The 13,027-nt window shown below is 43.2% G+C and overlaps 1 protein-coding gene and 1 long non-coding RNA gene across 2 annotated transcripts in view; one reads left to right on the top strand and one right to left on the bottom strand.

Moving 5' to 3' along the window:
* HSD17B4 (hydroxysteroid 17-beta dehydrogenase 4) overlaps positions 1–13,027 on the bottom strand; it is a 78,538-nt gene that overhangs the window by 34,800 nt on the left and 30,711 nt on the right. Inside the window, exons 12-17 of the mRNA XM_083702311.1 lie at positions 8,083–8,189; positions 5,908–6,144; positions 4,059–4,110; positions 3,498–3,569; positions 2,059–2,162; positions 387–452 (exon numbers count right to left, since the gene is read on the bottom strand). Coding sequence (XP_083558437.1) covers positions 387–452; positions 2,059–2,162; positions 3,498–3,569; positions 4,059–4,110; positions 5,908–6,144; positions 8,083–8,189 — 638 coding nt within the window. The remainder of the gene's footprint in view (positions 1–386; positions 453–2,058; positions 2,163–3,497; positions 3,570–4,058; positions 4,111–5,907; positions 6,145–8,082; positions 8,190–13,027) is intronic.
* LOC310827006 overlaps positions 1–13,027 on the top strand; it is a 104,862-nt gene that overhangs the window by 34,799 nt on the left and 57,036 nt on the right. The gene's annotated exons all lie outside the window — the stretch shown is intronic.

Here is a 13,027-nt window from a genome sequence, read left to right on the forward strand (position 1 = left end):
CTCCACAAACTGTGAACAATTTAAATGCTTTTGGACTTGGTTTAGATCTTCTGTCAACACTTCCTTTTTACTCAAAGATTTATGGAAGCGAACGCAGTAACTCAGTTACTCTGCAAAGAATAGGAAAAAGGAAAGAAAGTAGACTGTGCGGTTGTTTCATAATATGCATGTCTGGAAGGGAAAAGCTAGAACAGAAACCAAGTGAACTAAAGGAGCAGCAGCAAAGTGATTCGCCATTCTTCCATCAGCCTGCTCGCCTGCCTGCCTGAAATCCCTATGACCTATGGCAACCAGGTGACTTGTTAAATACAAGACTCCATACCACACCTCCAACTTCACAGGTATATTTAAATATATATATTTTTGGCAGGAAGTAAACTATTTACCTGATCTCCTGTAGTGAGATCCATGGCAGTGGCATCTGGTGGTCTGTTGGGTGGGTTCACCGTGACCTGGAAATAAAGATAAATAAGCACTCTGCCCCTGTTTTTAGTGACATTTTATGCCTGGTTGTTTTGTACGTTACTCAGTTTTGAGACTCGTCTTTCTAAAGGAGCCAGGCACCACCAGCCAAAACCGCTGAGAATAGTACTGCAAGCCCAGATGTTCAAACAGAGTACTTTTTAAAGCCAAGCAGCATAGGGAATACAGTTTTCAATGGCTGCTAGGCCAATTCTATGTTCCTTCGTGGAAATGGTCACTCTCAAAGATGCTTGAGAACTTCTCTTGCCTTTTGCTACATGCATAAAGATACAGCCTCGCACACTATAGAAGAATGGCTGATAAAACTATTGGACTTGGCTGAGACAGTGGAGAAGTTAACATGTCTAATTACAGACATTTACTAAGGATTGGAAATTTCTCATGGACTTTGTGCGTGAAAGAAAAAACGAACTTGTCATAGTTAGATTTGAAGACTGAAAAATACTGGTTTATAGAAGATAGGATGTTTGGATCTTAAGGAGTGAATACTATATTTAGCTGGAGCGCAGAGAGCTGGAATTCCTTTTATTCTTCTTTATCTTTTTCTAATCTTTTTTTCTCTTTCTTTCCTCTCTTTCTCTAGGTTTCCCCTTTCCTTGTCTTTTCTCCTTTCTGTCTTTATTCTTTTTCTTTTTTTAGACTAAGTAGTTGTTTCATATCAGTTTATGTATATATGAAACATATATGTTTCAAATATAAAAATATATTTTGTAAGGGGAATGTATTTTTGTATCTCTCTGAATAAGTATCAATATTGTTTTTTTTAATTAATCATGAGGACTTAATCATGAGAGCTGCCAGTCCTCCAGGCATGCAAAGGTCACCCGTGCCTCAGAAGCTTTTAGGAAAAGGGCAGGAGATGGCTATTGAGACGGAATAACTTGAGCTGGAAGAAAATCAGTGGGGGAGGGGAGCCGAAGTGATGTCACGCATACGGCATCATGTGTCCGGCGGGGGTGAGTATGATGTCACATGCACATCGTGCATTCCAGGTGTGTGACATCATGCATGTGTGACGTCACATCATCATGAGGAGCTCAGCAAGGAACAGCTTCAATGGCCAGTGGCTCCTCCTCTCTCTCTTGCCCAGAAGAAGCTGACCACTGAAGCTGTGCCACACTGGGTCTCCTCCACCCCCTCAACTTTATGAGCGCCTGACCCTCTCCCCACAGATATGGAGGGGGCCGGACACCTCAGCCCTATAGACTTGGGACCAGTGGTTTCAATGCACAATCCCACACACCCTTGATAATCCCTCCTGAGAGATCTGGATTCAGATTCCAGGCCTTAGGCCAAACTTTTCATACTGGTGACAAACTTTTTAGACATGCAACATTTCGCAACACAGTAATTCAATTTTACTAGCAAACCGGAAGTTAAACTAATCCCTTTCCAGCCCCGGGAGGAGCGTGGGGAGCATTTGCACGACACACCTACGCACTGCAGCCGACACACTAATGTGTCGCGACACACAATTTGGAATGCTCTGGCTTTAGGCTGTCTAACCCTGGTTCAAAATACATTTTGAATTCGTTCACAAATTACCCATGCTTCCCAACTTAAAGCTCGTATTACCTTGGTTTTCTCAGACGAGCGTTTCCCGCCAAAACCGCCAGCTCCGACAACAAAGACGGAGAACTGGTTATAGCACAAAAGGTCCTTTGCAGAGTATGTGTTGACTAGACAAGATCAGGCCAAAAAAAGAACCATTTTAGTTTAATTGCAAACAACATACCTTCCTTTCTTACAATACAACCCATAATGACATAACTGCAGGGTATTAGCTGCGGCTCTGTTTATAGCATGCTAAAGTAAAAACTAACATAGTGTTGAGCGAAACTAAGAAATCAGCGGACTTAAATTTTCAGGGAACTGGGTGAGAAGAGCTACATAGTTCTTTTACTCTATTCCTTCTGCCCAGTGCTATTTTTCTAGAAAAAGAGGCGCCAGAACTCACCATGGACACCTCCTTCGTTCGCTTAGAATGGCAATGGCGCCCACCTGAGAGGTGCCAGAACTGAGTTCTGGCTGGAAAAAAGCCCTGCTTCTGTCTAAAAACTACTGAAATGTCCCTCCTTTTCACTGCCCTGACCCAAGTTTATTAACTGCATGAGGCCACCTTAACCTTGCCGTCATTTTCTAAGGGGTTTTCCTCCATGTCCCCCTACCTTCTGAAGTTAAGTTTGGGCCCATACACAGACAATTCCATTTGCCTGGGCTTTTGTCATTTAATATAAGCTGGTTATATGCCTTGTTGCACTTGTCTTGAGATTATCTTCACCCACGCTCCTCTATTTTCTGGAATTCTGCTATTTTACATGACAAGCTGCGTTAGAAATCTCTACTAAAGAGAGGCATAAGAATATTTGAAATAAAATACGAGCTTTATGAATACAAAGTAAAAACAAGAAATATGAGATTGGCTGTGGGGAGGGGTAGGCCCCACGAAGTCTTCACTGGAAAAAAACCCAAAACTCTTATATCCTAAACCTATACAGTGGTACCTCGGGTTACATACGCTTCAGGTTACATACACTTCAGGTTACAGACTCCGCTAACCCAGAAACAGTACCTCGGGTTAAGAACTTTGCTTCAGGATGAGAACAGAAATCGTGCTCCGGTGGTGCGGCAGCAGCAGGAGGCCCATTAGCTAAAGTGGTGCTTCAGGTTAAGAACAGTTTCAGGTTAAGTACGGACCTCCGGAATGAATTAAGTACTTAACCCGAGGTACCACTGTAATGCATTCCAGAACATGCACAAACAAACACACTAACCACTTTTGGGGGTTTAAAACTAGGCTGGCAAAATATCAAGGCCAGTTCACATATGTTATGTCTTTAGATGCGTGGCAAACCCAGATAATATTGAAATTGCCCTCAGGGCAAGACAAGATTCCAGTAGCTGTTACAAAGCCTTCCTCCAAGATGGCTTCAAGGCACCGCTAGGAAGGTTCATTCCATTTTAAAGACTCATTTCTCTGCCCATTTGCTCTTAACACATAGTAGGAGAGTTACCATCCAAGAGAATAAGCGCTCCTGAGCCTTTATCTAGGATGTCAGCAATAGTGGCCTCCGAAGTTAGTTTTCCTAAAATCGAAAAGCAGAAAAAGAAATGACACAGAAGTAATACAGAAATACTTACAGGCCTCCCAAGAAAATCAATAGCTAAAGTTTGCAATATAAAATCCACACACACCCAAGAATAGCATGGCATGATTTGAATTTTGGATCAAGTACATTGTAGAACATACTAAATAGTGAAAATTGAGCTGGAAGGTGAGAACAGAGCCTTGGCCCCTGACACATGCATAATACAATAAAAACCTCCCCTTGAAGGGAGAGGATATGAGAATCAGTTCCCTGGATAAAGAATGGGCTGAAGGCTGTTTTCTGTGGGTAGAGAAACTCCACTTGAAACTGTACAGAGATCATGAAGACTAATACAAATTACTCTTGGTAAAAACACCAACAGAGTGCTACACCATATATATGATTGATATATATATATATATATATATACACACACACACACGCATACAAACACACACAAATTAATTAGGGTTGCTGAAGTCTTACCCGATGTTGGCAGAGGTTTATACAGCTCCAAATATTGCTCACCATGTAACACCTATAATAAGACAGAAATTTGCATCATTTGCACTGCTGTCAGAAAACTGCAGTCTATACTGCTGCAGTTTTTAAAACGATATAAAGAGATTAAGTATCTTTACTTTTTTTTTTACTGTGTTAACACATGACAAGCAATGTATCATTATTTTATTTCTATTCTATTCTATTCTATTCTATTCTATTCTATTCTGTTCTGTTCTGTTCTGTCCTGTTCTGTCCTGTTCTGTCCTGTTCTGTCCTATCCTATCCTCGCGTAAAGACAGTCTATTATTTGATCTGGAAACATGATGTGAAACAAACACTTAGGTTGCTTTTCCTCAAAAGGGTTTGCATTCTGCCCATTAAGCGGGATAATAGTTATCATATGTTTTATGGCCTTGTAAATTTTCAGTCTGAGGTGGATAAACTATCAAATACATAGCCGCCATCCCTCACCTTTTTCTGTTTAAAGAGTAATTATTTGTCCAATTCACACTTTGCTTCCATTTTGTTAAACAGATAACACCTTAGGTATTCTTTATGGTGGTGGTGGTGGGGAATCTCACCTCATTATCCTTGCCCTTTAACTATTAAAGAAGAAGGTTGGAAGTCTCTGGATGCTTTCCCCAGGCCTCTCATGTGTCATAGGAGAAACTTGATGCAAGTTAACGGTGAAGAATTTGTGGCCTTAGAGATAAAGGAGCCCTGGATAGTTAAGTCCAGTCAAACTTGACTATGGGGTTGCGGTGCTCATCTCGCTTTCAGGCCGAGGGAGCCAGCATTTGTCCATGGACAGCTTTGGTGCAACAGAAGACCATGACGAGTGCCAGAGTGCAGGGAAATGCCATTTACCTTCCTGCCACAGCAGTACCTATTTATCTACTTGAACTGGCATGCTTTCAAACTGCTAGGTTGGCAGGAACTGGGACAGAGCAACGGGAGCTCAGCCCGTCGCGGGGATTTGAACCGCCAACCTTCTGATCGGCAAGCCTAAGAGGCTTGGTGGTTTAGACCACAGCGCCACCCATTCCCTTAGGCCCTCCAGATACAGCTAGAGTCACACACCCTTTCAGCCCCATTCAGACTGGCCAACTGTGAGGGGTGAGGGGAACTGTAGCCCAGCAATATCTGGAAGGATGATAGGATCCCTACCCTGATGCAAGTGAAATGCATAGCACATTATTTTCAGTTTATTTGTTTCTCCTTTGTATCGTGACTGACATTGTAATGTTGAGATATTGAGGAGGTACAGTGGTACCTCGGGTTAAGTACTTAATTCGTTCCGGAGGTCCGTTCTTAACCTGAAACTGTTCTTAACCTGAAGCACCACTTTAGCTAATGGGGCCTCCTGCTGCCGCTGCGCCGCCGGAGCACGATTTCTATTCTTATCCTGAAGCAAAGTTCTTAACCTGAAGCAGTATTTCTGGGTTAGCGGAGTCTGTAACCTGAAGCATATGTAACCTGAAGCGTATGTAACCTGAGGTACCACTGTAATGAGTATTTCTTTACCACTCGCATTTGGAATTTGCCATGTGTTGCAGTCAGCTGGACTTGCTAGGCTCTAGTTTTCATCACTGTCCAAAATTTTAATGGAATGTATAATCTGGGGCAACAGCAAATGAGGGCAAATCAGGCTGCTTCATTTCAAAGCCAAGCTATATTGACTCCATGTTTACTACTGATGATTAATGCATTAGATTTTCGCGTATCCAAATTTTCCCCCTCTGTTGTTAAATCTGCATCTGCTATGCATGCTGTTTCATTTGCTAACAGTTTGATACATAAAATCAATTCAATTGTTGTGGCTCACACTCACCTTAGTAAAATCAATATTAAGTCCTGGAACGCTAGACAATCCACCATCGAGCATAGAGGCCTGAGCTGGTATAACTCCAAAGCTTGGAAGACAGCAAAACTCTTCGCTTCCTTCAAACAGGAATTTCAGGTGGTCCGGATCTTTTGTTGACATGCCCACGCCAAGTGCATACAAGATGGGCTGCAAATGGCTGTACTCATAAGACATTGTGGGCAGCTTCTGGCCAATGCTCTGCGACTGTGAGTATTGAAAACAGGAGCGCACGTTAGTATTATTAATTTAGATGTTCCGTTCCTACCAAAAGCAAGCTCAGAGTGATTAACAAGTAGTCTTTGGTGAATGAGAAGCACCTCAAGGCAAAGAGAGAAAGCTGTTATAAAAGGGGAAGACATTGGATTTTCTCTCAGGCCATATGAATGCTAAAAATAAAATAAAATACACACAAATGTGTATTAACCAGAGATGGAATCTGTAGCCATTCCAGATGCGGTGGAACCATAATTCCCATAATCTTTGACCTGGCCATGATGGCTGGGTCTGTTGGGAGCTGAACATCCACCAACATCTAGGAGTGCCACAAGACGCCCATCGCTGCTTCCAATTTATAAGATGCTCATTTGTTTTACAGTCTAATAACTTTTATGGGTTCCCATGTATGGCTGAAATATAAACAGGAAGAAAAAAATCCTACTGAATCCCATGCAGAGTGAAAATCTCATACAAATGTACTAAATTTGACTTCAACCATTAATAGGCCAGCCGAAAAAGGAAAGTCTTCACACGACTGATATCAAAAGTTGGGAAAAGGTAAAGGATGTATGAGAAAATGTATCTAGCTCCTCCTTTCTTGTATATATATCATATAGGGACACATAATCAATCTGAATACCAGTCAAGAACGCAGCAACTCATTCTTAGTTTATCTTCAAAATGGTGATGGGAAATTGAGTAGAGATAATCCCTTGCGGGTGCCAGTTAAATATTTTGTACCGATTCTCTTTTAGGACAACTGTTGTACGTCTAAACTACTACGGCTCCAGGGGATCGCAATACTAGGATATTTCAAAACTCGGTGCCACTCCACTTGCATGAAACAGGGTCCTCCAACTCCATCCAGCTTGGCCTTCCAGCCGTTTTGGGACTACAACTCCCATCATCCCTAGCTAACAGGACCAGTGGTCAGGGATGATGGGAACTGCAATCCCAGAATAGCTGGAGGGCCAAGTCTGGTCATGCCTGGTAAGGCAAGGAGCAGCAGAGAACACTGCTGTGGCTTGTCTTCGTCACCGCACTACCTTGGGGTGGTTTTTTTTGGGGGGGGGACACTGCCTTCACTACCCCACTTTTACTCCATTCAAGCCTTCCCTGAACTCAGAGAAGCTGCTCTCGAGCCGGTGGTTAGCCCGGAAATCCAAAACTCCACTTCCCCCCATGGTCATATTTTGTGGAGAAAAATTGGAAGCTGCCTTATACCAATGCAGGTACCAATGCAGATCATTGCTCCTTCAAGCTTGCTACTGACTACACTTGACTCTCGGCAGCACTCCAAGGTTTCAGATACAGGACATACCAGGTCGTACCTGGTGATGCTGGAGATTAAACTGCAATCTTCTGCATGTAAAGCAGATGCGCTGAGCTACAGCCTTCCCCTTTCCCCAGTGAGACAGCAGCCCATTAGGGACAAATAACCTTAAGGCAGCACATATCTTTGTCCACAAATTATGCCAAGCTTCTCAAAATGCATGTTTGCTGCACACACACACACACTTAAAGAGAAATGTGATGCTAGATTTTAGAAGCTGCGGTACAAAACGAAACAGAGGGATAATTTATTTTTAACTTTTTGAAAGAGATGTTACTTTGCCCTACAGACCAATGCCTGGAGAAATTACACCTGACTAGCAAACCTGCAGAACTAGAGTGTCTGGATTCTTCGGAGAAGAAGTAGCAAATTCTCTAGCCTAGTCAGTTCTCATAAATGTTACTTTACACTATGGAATAGTGTACAAGGGAACAGTGTGGGGGAAAGCACTGCCTTCTCCAGCTCATATTTTAAAGTTGACCTTTTGAGACAGTACACTGCATCTTCCGATTCATGTGTCACAGTAGCTTTTCCTGGCTCCAGGCAACGGAATATCTTCAAGCCAAGTACCTTGCAGAAGCATTTTTACTTACAGGGTCAAAGCCTGTAGAGGATCTTGATGCACTGTAGCTTGTGGGATTGGGGGAGACATCTTGGGATTCTATTTGACTTAACACGTCATTCAGCATGCTGACTGATTCTGGAAATACAGAGGGGAAATGGTTTTGAAACCACACACACACAAAAATAAGTCTTTCCACAGCTTCATTCCAAGCAAAAATACAACCGTCACAAAATGCTAACATGACACTTCAACCTCACTTTTGGGGAAGTCCCTTATTCTTGAAGTTAACACAGTGCCTCCTAACCATTCGTATGCTTTACATTGCACTTGTTAATGTGAACCCTCACATTTTAATTACAGTATAGAGGTTCCCAATGCTGTCTGTGGGCTCTAGTGCCTGCCAGTACAGTCGTACCTTGGAAGTCGAACAGAATCCATTCCGGAAATCTGTTCAATTTCCAAAATATTTGGAAATCAAAGCACAGCTTCTGATTGGCTGCCGGAAGTTCCTGCAGCCAATCAGAAGCCGCAGAAGCCCCGTCGGGCTTTTGGGTTCCAAAGAATGTTCACAAACCGGAACACTCACGTCTGGGTTTGCAGTGTTTAGGAGCCAAAACGTTCAACCTGCAAGGCAATCGGGATCCAAGGTACGACTGTACTTCCTACAGGGCCTGTTAAAGGTCTCAGTAAATACCCCTTCAAAAATCCATAATGTGAGAGATACGATTTGCTCTTTCTTCTCAGTTCCTGTTTCCACTGGCTTGGCCTCTGCAACATAGAACAACCCATCTCCCCTTAAACATGCCGACTTTTTGCTGGGTTACACAACTGGACACCAACTCTTCCTTCTGTTTTGAAAAGAGGAAAGATGTAAATGGCTTGTTTCTGTGAGCAGGAATGATGATGGCTGGTGTGGTTGCCTTTTCCCTATTGACTGGGGGGGGGGCAGGCCAGCGCTATTACGTGGTCCTATGATCCCCTTCCTCGCACTCTTTTAGATGTAGCAGCTATTTTGTGTTACGCAGCACATCCCACCAGCTACATTTGGAGTTGCGACACCTCCCACCCCGCCCATGGCAGCCATTTTAGGACTGTCACCCACAGCACACCTCACCCCAAACACCCACCCACCCACTTCCCTCACAACCTGCTAACTGTTTAAAAGAGTGAAGAGTTTGGAGAACAGTTTGCAAAAAGAGCTTCCGAAGTATGCCCCACTATCCTTAAAATATTGCTTAAATTAAAATCAGAAGCAATCAGTGTTAACTTAGTAATCGAAACACGGGAGAAAATGTACTTGAACTGGCAAATTAAAAATACTTCCAGGTATCAGCTTAGCACCACGAAGTATTTGAACACCTCTTCTAAAGCTGGTATATTTTTAGTCTTCCAGTACTTACATCAAAGGTATAAGGTCCCCACCCCCACCCCCGTGTTTAGCATCTCTATCAACTTCTATTCTTTCCCCCACATATAACTTCAGAACAAAATAATCTGCCTTACATCTGTGCCAGACTACTGGCTCATCTAGTATTATCTCTATGTGGGTGATTTTTACATACATTATATTATCTCCTTCCAATTTTTAAATTCCCCGTACAATTTTTCCTTCCCCTCCCTTCCCACCCCCCAATATCCATTGGAAAGGTTCAAACAATTATTCTCAGCCACGGGCATAGCCTCTTTAGTTTCCACCGAATGTCTTTTGTTCCAGTAGTTTCTATCCTTTGAAGATAGGAGTTCCATCTGTTCCTTATTGTGGTGGACTTGACCTTCCACATTGTTTCCTGTGACATTACTGCGACAATGTCCGACTGAGTAAGTTCAAACAAATAACTATTCCATGCCTCTCCTGTCCATTTTTCTCTATCTTTCCAAACTAAAGCTATTGTTGCCTTTCCCGCTAATATCATAGCTTTGAAAGTAAACTGGTCCCCTTTCTCTATAGCCACGTTTTCAAGTATACCCATTGTCATGAAATCAAAATCCATTGATAGCTTCACTTTAAACAGTTCATTAATGACCTTCGGATTTTATTCCAGAATTCCTTTACCTCTGGACATTCCCAGTACATATGGGAAAACCATCCCTTGACTAGTTTACAGTGCCAACAGTTACAATTCAATCCTGCTACCATAGCTAGCTGGGCTGGAGTTCTGTACCATTTTAGAATTTTTTTAAATTCCAGCTGTCTAAATTTGCTTACTTTAATCTCATGTGTTCCTTTCATTAGGGGACGCAGGTGGCGCTGTGGGTTAAACCACAGAGCCTAGGACTTGCCAATCAGAAGTTTGGTGGTTCGAATCCCTGCGACGGAATGAGCTCCCATTGCTCCTGCCAACCTAGCAGCTCCTGCCAACCTAGCAGGTCCCAGCTCCTGCCAACCTAGCAGTTCGAAAGCACGTCAAAGTGCAAGTAGATAAATAGGTACCACTCTGGCAGGAAAGTAAATGGCGTTTCTGTGTGCTGGTCTGGTTCGCCAGAAGTGGCTTAGTCATGCTGGCCACATGACCTGGAAGCTGTACACCGGCTCCCTCGGCCAATAAAGCAAGATGAGCACCGCAACCCCAGAGTCGGTCACAACTGGACCTAATGGTCAGGGGTCCCTTTACCTTTACCTTATTCCTTTCATTATCCTTTCAACCGTTGATTCACTAACTTGTTCTTCCTGTATTATCTCCATTAAATGGCAATGAATCTCCAAAAGATCAGACAGGTGTCTCTCCCAACCCTACCTGCAGATGTCAAGGATTGAACTTGCAGCTTTCTTGACACCAAGCATTTGGTCTCTCAGTAAGCTATGACTCCTTCTAGTATTATTCAAAAGCATGACTTCTGGTACAAATAGCAATCTGTCACCTATTCTGTTTCTCTAGGCCTACCGATTGTCTGGTATGCAATTTCCTTCTCTGCTTCTTGGGAGTATCTTCTGCTATATATTAATTCTCACAGGGAACACAAACAAGAAGAAAAAGGGGGGGGGGAGAACTGCAATAGCACAGAGCGCTGACCTTCTGCTGTCTGGCATAGGAAACTCAAATCCAGTCCCAACCTCCAGCATTAGATTTGCAATGATATTTTAGCACTTGAATAGGCTGCGGAACTTGTGTTATGCAAGGTCACACTTCCAGTGTCTCCAACCAAGATGATAAGGAAATTGGATTACATGAATTGCCTGAAACTTAAGTGCCCTGTGGCGGTTATCAAGCCTGGGCATTAAGAGTCTGACAAGCAAAAAAATAACAGTAACCAAACTCACTATGTTAGAAGTGCTACTGGTGCATTAGGCAAAAGCCAGACACAGGCGTTATTATTATGAATATTAAAAGTATGTATTAAATCACTGTTCTTCGCAAAAGGAGCTATACAGCAGAACTAGCAATGCAGTATGATGGCTACAGCTATACTTTGGGAATAGTGGTTTGAATTTCAGCTAGCATTTTCTCTTTCTCTCTACCTTCCTCATGGGGCAGTTATGAGGCTAAACCACCACACTTAGCCCTCTGTAAGAAGGACAAGACAACAAAGGGGCGGGGGAACTAAGCATACCACAATCAGAGATACAGCCTTCCACGTTTGTCGTTCTGTTTCTCCACTTTCACATCTAAATTTTGGGAAATTTCTGATTTGTTTCACAACTTTGAGAGCCTATGCCTGTATAACGGACGTTTCTCTAAGGGCAGTGGAAGTCAACACGCAACATCTTTTGCCGGCCTCCTCTTACTGGCAAAGGATATATAATGAAATGAAAAGGATTTTTAAAATAACCTTTGTTAAAACAACAACAACCCAGAATTATAGGGACAGAACTACCTAAAATGTATAGAAATCCATTCATGTATGCTACTACAGCAGCAAGAATGTTACTTGCCCCAAAATGGAAAGAAGCAGAAGTCCTAGCAAAGGAAGAATGGATACAAGAAATTATGGAACATAGAGAAATGGCGAAACTTACTGGAAGAATAAGAATCAAGATAACACATTTTTAAATAAAAGATTGGAAATGGTTTCTTGAATATTTATAGTAGCAGTAGCAGCGCCAATCCAATAATCCTGCCCATGCCATGCCTCCCTCCCTGTGCCTTGTCCTTCTCCCAACCAACAGGAATGCTCAGTGTTCGGAAGGTAGGTGTACAATGCTTCCCTGTCAACCTCTACTTGTCAAGGCCTGGTCCCTTCATGAGGAAATAAGATGGGCCTTTAACCGAGGACTAGAGCAGAAAAGTGCATGAAAGTCTTGCCCTCCATGTCCCCAGCATGCCAGCTACACTTTAGACCTCCCCACAACTAGCAGAAAGCAGAAAGGGGCTAAACATGCTTCAAATCTCTTCCCACAACAGGGAAATTTCTGGAAGTGCTCAAACATGCTTTAAAACCTTCAGACCTGCATGCTAACTGTGTGAAGATCTGAAGAGCAGCTGGACACATGGGGTGGGACTTGGGGGGGTGTACCCCTATCCCTAGGGACGCGGGTGGCACTGTGGTCTAAACCACTGAGCCTAGGGCTTGCTGATCAGAAGGTCGGCAGTTCAAATCCCCGTGATGGGGTGAGCTCCTGTTGCTCGGTCCCTGCTCCTGCCAACTTAGCAGTTTGAAAGTGGGTCAAAGTGCAAATAGATAAATAGGTACCACTCCGACGGGAAGGTAAATGGCGTTTCCATGTGCTGCTCTGGTTTGCCAGAAGCGGCGTACTCATGCTGGCCACATGACCTGGAAAAACTGTTTGCGGACAAACGTCGGCTCCCTCGGTCAGTAAAGCGAGATGAGCGCCACAACCCCAGAGTCGTCTGCGACTGGACTTAACTGTCAGGGGTCCTTTACCTTTACCTTTTACCCTTATCCCAGTTTAATGCTTCACATATTTAGGCAAATGCCTGAACATGCATAGAGTGGCTTGTCAGAAGCTGCTAGGTGATCATCAGAGCCTAGATGGGTTTTAAAACTTTAATCTGCCATCCACAAACCAACATAGC

Source organism: Podarcis gaigeae (genome assembly GCF_964106915.1).
Source record: "Podarcis gaigeae genome assembly, chromosome: 11".
In the NCBI taxonomy this organism is placed as follows: domain Eukaryota; kingdom Metazoa; phylum Chordata; class Lepidosauria; order Squamata; family Lacertidae; genus Podarcis; species Podarcis gaigeae.